Raw genomic sequence first — 7,500 nt, 5'->3', positions numbered from 1 at the left:
AAGACCAGAGAGGGGCAGATTTGAGAGGCATTTTGCCATAGGAGGTATAAGCCTCTCACCACGGAGCGACCGGCAGGAGAGAGTGTGCAGTCAGGGGTATCTGCCAACCTCCCCGCAGATGCCGCCCTGGCTGCCCAGATGCCCATAGAGTTTGTCTGCAAGATCAAGTTCGCTGAGGGGGACGTCATGGCTCAGAGACCCGTGCCTATTCCCGTGCCAGGCGGAGGAGTGCCTGTGCCCGCCAGTTTGGCGGGTGAGGAAACTTTTGTCCGCTCCACCGGCGTGGCGAATCTCCAGACGTTCGCCAGCGCGTCTTCTCTGCACGGCATCGACCACGTGTTCGTGTCGGGCCGCGTGGGCATGCGGCAGGTGGTGTGGGGGCTGGCCTTTGTGGCCTCATTCGCCCTCTTCCTGTACCAGGCAGCCAAGAGCGCCGTGGCGTACCTGGAGCACCCGCACGTGGCGGCCATGGGCGAGCAGGCTGGCCGTAACATGGTCTTCCCTGCCGTCACGCTCTGCAACGTCAACCGATTCCGGTTCTCGGCGCTCACCGACGCCGACATCTACCACTTGGCCAACCTCACGGGCCTGCCGCCCAAGAACCGCGCCGGGCACCGGCCCGGTGACCTGGAGTACCCGGCGCCGGACATGCTGGACATCTTCAACCGGACCGGACACCAGCTGGAGCACATGCTCAAGAGCTGCAACTTCAGCGGACAGAACTGCACAGCCAAAGACTTCACTGTGGTGAGTCACTCCGTCAGACTGGGGGCGGTGTGTGAGTGTGTGTGTCTGAGTGTGTGTGACTGTGTGTGTGTGTGTGTCAGTGTGTGGTGGATGTGTGGTATTTACCCATTCTCTCAGATTGGCTATTTTTGTCTGTAATGAGGTTAGTTGGAAAAGAGTTCTTGCCTGTGGTCTAAGTACTGGTTGTCCTGTGACAAAGCTCTAGTGGTTGATGATGGGTAATTGAATTTTCTGCATACTTATAAGGGGCACATACGTAACAGTTGCCAGGGTGATTTTCGTCATAATGATCATTATTGGATGTAAGCAGGTCCTGCTGCTTCAGGCATTGCTGTGTCTTTTTCCTCCTGTTGGAAAACACGTGAGCCCAACTCACTTGTTGACTCTATGGAGTCTCTCGTTGTCGTGTGATTTACACAGAAGAAGAATATTCTCTACCCTTTCTCATGAAAAAGGCTGGTGTCAAACATTTCGTGATTTTTGGAGGCCAGTTGCTGGCAGCTGGAACCAGGATGGAAGGCTAAGTGCTTGATTTAGGATGCATCGTCCCCAGCCACTGTGTGGGCAAAGAAAAGAAAGAAATACAGAAATACCGAACGCGTTCATTTCTCCCTCATTTCTTTCATTGCTGATTTCAATGGACCTGTAAATACTGGAGTTGGCCTTGAGCTCCGTCAGCATCTCCATTTAAGTGTTTGAACTGTACACATGCGTTACACACAACTATCTACCACTCATGCCCTTGTGACAGAGGAATCTTAGTTTTATTTCCTACAAAATTGAAGCTTTGTGCAATAAATGAAACCATGAGTGATAAACTTTGCAGTTTCAGAGAGACAGAGAGAGAGAGAGAGAGAGAGAGGCAGTGAGTCAAATGAGAAATAAGTTTAATTTTTTCTTGCGTCGTTCCATTGAAATATCTGTTAATTTGTTTGCGCTTGTGTTGCATCTCCCTGTCTCCTGAGGTTGTGGAGTTGTGGATTCTGGCAGTAAAGACCTCTCTCTTCTTTTCCACCTCTTCCTCTCGACCGGCCCACCTCATCTCACCCCCCCCCCCCCCCCCCCCCACACACACCATCTCACCCTCTACCACCCCTGCCCAACCCCAGCCAACTCCGCCTCAACTGAACCCCTCTGGTCTCCTCTCAAATTTATTTTGGCTGCAGAACAGATGAAATATTCACGAGATGGACATGAGACACGGTAACTGCATTAGAGATACACATCACAATCTCTCTCTCTCCTCCAGTCTGTTAGGATTCCCAAAAAACTTCCTTGAGGTGAACAGAGAGGCCATTCCCTCTCAACGAGTCTAATGATGCCCCCCCCCCCCCCCCAACACACTCCCTTGCTCTCCATCTCACATTTCTCCCCCCAATTAGTTTGCATTATTTGTTTCTTAGAATTAACCAGATGTGCGAGAAGCAAATCTATCACTGCCTAAGGCAAAAACAAATCGGCATGGTGTTGGGATCAAAACATAATAGTGACACTAGACTGTAAAAGTTCTGTGCTGTGCTGGTACTGACCCATAGAGGTCCTGACCCACAGAGGTGGTCATCATTTTTTTTCAATACAACATTTTCAGGGCCACTACATGCACACAGGGCAAACACTGTGCATACAAAAATAAATATATAAAATACATTTTAAAAAGTAATAAAGAACTACTATGTATTTTTCAGACTACTACACCATTTAATGAATATCGGCAATACACTATTTAGTACACTATACAGTATTTTACCTACATAATAACATGAAGGATTGGGGTGCCCCCTCTTCTCTCCCCCTGGTTTGTTCAGACTCTGAACACTTGAATGCCTTTTTAAGAAAATGAACATTTTATAATGCAAGGCAAATATCTCCTCCAAAGGAGGGCATTGTGATGTTTATGTGTTGCTCTGATAAGACCCCGATAGGAGGCTGGGTACGGCCATACAGTCTCTTTTTTATGTCACAAACAAAGGGTCAACAAGAAGTACAAAGGTTTTTTTCTACTTCTTACATAGCCTACTATAAAACATTGTGTATGACGTGTTTCCATTATGAACACTTAAAAATAATCCCTTGGTATTTGGTACTGTGATAATGTAAAACGCTCCTGTCTTTGTTTGGTTAAAGCCTTTTGCAGTCACAATGTCCCAGTGCACTTCACAGAGCAATCTGACAAAACTGGTAACTGAATATATAAACACACAGTACTTTAAAGTACTTTCACAGATTTCAGAAATTCTTTCAGTTTTCCCAGAATACTTAAGACCGAGTTGTAGCACACACACAATGCACATTTTCAGTGCTGAATGTACAGAATTCTAAATTGTTTGCTAAAAGTCGAAATAGTTGAATAAATTGCTACATTTGTACATGATGCATAAAGAGAGACTGTGTAACCACACTCATCACATCCAACATCACCATCACAACCAATGTCCTCCGTTGGATCTGCCATATATGTCTTGCATTTTGAGGGGCAGTACCTAACAAAGGCACACAAGTATTCGGTGTCTGTTTGTTGTGTCTTAGAAAGTGATCTACGTGTGTAATGCCCAGCAAATCGGGTTTTATTAAATTAAAAACTGAATGGAAGGCTGAGAAACAGCTCATGGTTTTGCAGATTTGGTGTCAGGTTTGGCATTTTGAGGGACACGTTTCAGAAATTGTGTGACATGTAAAGATTTTGGGAGAAAGCCGTTTTCTCTAAAACTCTAAAAACAGATACTGAGCCAAACATGTTATTTAAAACTGAAACGGAATAAAGAAGAGAATATCTAAATACCCTAAATGGCACAGGCCTCATATATTTATTTATTTCTGTTGTTCGCGTTCACATTTGTGAGACTTGTTTTAGCCATTCTGCCTAGGGCACCCGAACGGCCAGCAGTGGCCAATTTATTTTTTAAATGTGACGCTGATTTGAAATTTAATTGCAGGGGCAAAATGTCCGAAAATGAGTGTCCCACAAAATAAAAAGACAAAACAAACCCCCACCATTTCCTTAATTTCCAGCTCTGATCAGTCTTCACTAATTCACTGCTGCTCGTATTATTTGTTTGTTTATTAAGCAGCTTCACTTGTGTTCACACTGCCCATACTGCTTCTTTGGTCTTTCTTTCTTTCCCTGTTGACTTTGATGTAAAGCGTTCTCTCTCTTCACCGTCTCTCTCTCTGTGGATTACACATCCTCCCTAACCTCTCTCTCTGTTTATCTCTGTGTTGGTATAACGCATTGCCTTTTCTCTCTTCCTCTCATGACTCTCTCCCTCTGTCTCACACTCTCTCTCTCCCTGTTGATGTGAGGCATTCTCTCTCTTTCGTTCTCTCTCTCTTAATGTGAAGCATTCTCTCCTCTCTTTCTGTCAATGTGAAGTATTCTCTCTCTCTCTCTCTCTCTCTCTTTATGAGTTGACGTGAAGCATTCTGACACAGCAGTGGTGATTTTGCTCTAAATCCATTAATGAGGCCGAGGCTGTTTGACTTGTTGGAATCAGGGCTCTGGCGTCTGCTGCTGCTTGACTCGTGTGCCTACCTCAAAGGCTCGGCAGACCCCCCATGGCTTCTGTCTACCTGCCTCTGACACATGTGTTTATCTGTGTGTCTATGTGTGTGTGTGTGTGTGTGTGTGTGTTTGTGTGTGTGTGTGTGTGTGTGTGTGTGTGTGTGTGTGTGTGTTTGTGTGTATGTGTCTCTCTGTGTGTCTCTCTGTGTGTCTATCTGTATGTGTGTGTGTGTGTGTGTGTGTGTGTGTGTGTGTGTGTGTGTGTGTGTGTGTGTGTGTGTGTGTGTGTGTGTGTGTGTTTGTGTGTTTGTGTGTGTCAGTGGTGCAAGATAAGCTGCAGGGTAACATGATGTGCCCGTGTTTTTCATGCTGTCTCACCTATACATACGTGTACGTGTATAGGTGCATGTGTGTCGGCTGGCCTAACCATAAATGTACGGTGCGTGTGTGTATGTGTGTGTTTGTTCGTGTGTGTAAGCTGCAGGGCAACATGTTGTATTCATGTTTATGATGCTGTGTGCCTCACTGAATATACGTCTGAAATGTATGAGTTGTATTTTTTTTCTCTGACCATCCACACCTGTCCTTCCCACATATACTGTGTATGTACATGTGTGTGTGTGTGTGTGTGTGTGTGTGTGTGTGTGTGTGTGTGTGTGTGTGTGTGTGTGTGTGTGTGTGTGTGTGTGTGTCTGTGCGTCTCTGTGTCTCTATCCGTGTCTGTATGTGTGTGTGTGTGAGAGTGTGTCTGTGTGTACATATGTATGTTTGTATTTGTTTGGCATTAGTAGTCTCTGAGGGGATACTCAACCCCCTCCATGTATCTTCCTCTAGCATCTGCCATGGTAACTGGGCTCCATTCTCTCTGGATTATAACTTTTGGGGGATTTGCTCCTTTGAGCGTCACTGAGTTGTGGTCTGATGAAGCCGACATCCAATTCAGCGTTCCTCCCGCCCATCACCTTATCGTGACAGATTTGCTACGTGTCTCTGTAGTATGAGCCTTAAGTTTCCACACTGGCACCTGGGTGAGAGGGATTTATTTGCACAGTATTGTAGGTTATGATCAGAATGGCCTATTCACTATCTGCAGAGGTTGGCCAAGGACTCGCGTCTCCATTGTGGTGCAGTAATGGAGAAAGAGCCCACGTTGTCCTGTGTATTGTGTTTGGAGAGGCTGTTGTTTATTGTTGCATTGTTGTTGTTTATTGAGGGGGAGAGCTACGGTTAATTTTATGTTCAGGTCAGCATTGGGAATTTGTATGTGTGTTTGTGTGTTTGTGTGTTTGTGTGTTTATGTGTTTATGTGTTTGTGTGTTTGTGTGCATGGGTCAGCATATGTGTGTAGAAGTGTGTGTTAGTACTCGTGCAGGAGTGTGTGTGTGTGTGTGTGTGTGAGAGAGGGAGAGAAAGAGAGAGAGAGAGACAGACAGAGAGAGACAGAGAGAGAGAGAGAGAGAGAGAGAACACATAGGAGTGAGTGAAAGCACATGCAAGTCTACTTGTGTGTGTGACTGTGAAGGCACGTGTAAGCATTCTTGTGTGTGTGTCCTTTTAGGAGTGTGTGTGAGAGCATATGTGTGTTATTACAAATGCAAGAGTGTGAATGCACGTGTAAGAGTGCATGTGAGTGAGTGTGGGTTTGAATGAGTGAGTGAGTGTGTGCACTTGTCCATGTGTGTGTGTGTGTGTGTGTGTGTGTGTGTATGTAGCTGCATGTGAGAGTACAGTATGAGACGCACGCTCAGTTGGTGCTGAAGTGCGTCTCCCTTCGTTGACTGAGAGCACTAGCTCATCTCTAATAAAACTTTAATGGAGAGCTTTGTTCACGCAGGGCTCATCTCTCTCCATTAGTGTCCCACGCCGCCCCAGGACATGTGCCATGGAGCCGGCGTGCGCAAAACGCAACCTTGCTCATTTATACTCCTAAATTGAATTGCATAAAGAGGACAAATCCCAGCCCCACTCCCTGGCCGACCCTCTGTGCTTTCTGGAACACTTCTTTAGCGCCCTTGGGCATGCTTGAAAGCCCCACATTACATAAAGTCCTTATCTCCGAAATTTTTATAAATCCCACCCTTTATTACATTTGATGTCTGCAATGGTTTTGCGCATTGAAGGAGTCGTCGTACTGGAAAAGCAGTGTGTGATTTGTTGAGGTGTCAGATAGTGTTGCACCGATGCCATTTTTTGGCTCCGATACCGATACCGATACCTGGCTGTGCAGTATCGGCCGATACCGATACCATACCGATACCACTCTGTTTGAAATTTGAAAAATATATATTTTTTTTTTATCAATGGTTTGGTCCCATGTATAATACTAGTGTAACAGTAAGAAAGTCAAATTACATTTCTTGACAGTTTCAGCACTTCAGACATAACTGAGGACTAGTCCTCTATAATTGATGGTTTACCTTACTGAGCAGCACAGTGGCTTTTCTGATTTTGAACACAATAGAGTTAAAGTTTGGTCAGTTCTTTTTTTTTTTCTTTCCCTGTATTGTTTCTTTGTGTGTTTGTTTTGTTTGTGGACCAAACCATTGATAAAAAAAAAAAAAAATTAAAAAAAAAAAAAAAAAAAAAAAGTATCTGCACTATTTGTTGGTACTCGCCGATACCGATACCACCATTTTAGTGCTGTATCGGGGCCCTATCCGATACTGGTATCGGTATCGGTGCAACACTAGTGTCAGATGGAAGTGGGGTGGGGTGGGGGTGGCGGGCACAGACAGAGTGAAAAAGGCAGAGCTAGAGTGTGAGATAGAGATAGACAGAGACAGAGACAGAGTGTGAGGGAGAGGGAGAGATAAAGAGAGAGTGTGTGTGAGAGATAGAAAGAGAGAGAGAGAGAGAAGGAGAGAGAGAGAGAGAGAGAGAGAGAAAGAGAGAGAGAGAGAGAGAGGAAGAGGGGGCTCAGGAGGCTCTGATGTTGTCAAGTGATGAGTAAGCTCAGTCCAACACAAAGCTAACATCGCCACACCTAACTTAGTTTGCAAATCTGTTTGTGGCCCAACAAATCAAACTTTAATGTTGATTTTTGGATACATCTAAAGTTGTAATTTGGACAGATGTATTTTCTATGTAAGAAAAAGAAGTAGGATGCGCAAGTAAATCAACCCCTTATGGCTTAACCTAGTCAGGCCTCCTTGATAGCTTTCACCATCTCCTGATGGAAAGAAACAGCCATTGTCTAAGTTCTGTACTCAGGAGAACTAAGAACAGACACTGAGCAGGTTCAGATCAGGATGGAG

General features: G+C 45.1%; 1 protein-coding gene across 1 annotated transcript in view; it reads left to right on the top strand.

Moving 5' to 3' along the window:
- Positions 1–138: 138 nt before the first annotated feature.
- LOC308363250 (acid-sensing ion channel 4-A-like) overlaps positions 139–7,500 on the top strand; it is a gene marked incomplete at both ends in the record, with an annotated part of 63,918 nt that continues 56,556 nt past the window's right edge. Inside the window, one exon of the mRNA XM_080836051.1 lies at positions 139–747. Within this exon, the coding sequence (XP_080692177.1) occupies positions 139–747 (609 nt within the window). The remainder of the gene's footprint in view (positions 748–7,500) is intronic.

This window comes from Sprattus sprattus (assembly GCF_963457725.1).
Source record: "Sprattus sprattus genome assembly, chromosome: 3".
NCBI classification, from domain to species: Eukaryota; Metazoa; Chordata; class Actinopteri; order Clupeiformes; family Clupeidae; genus Sprattus; species Sprattus sprattus.
This window is presented reverse-complemented; position numbering and strand designations above follow the sequence as displayed.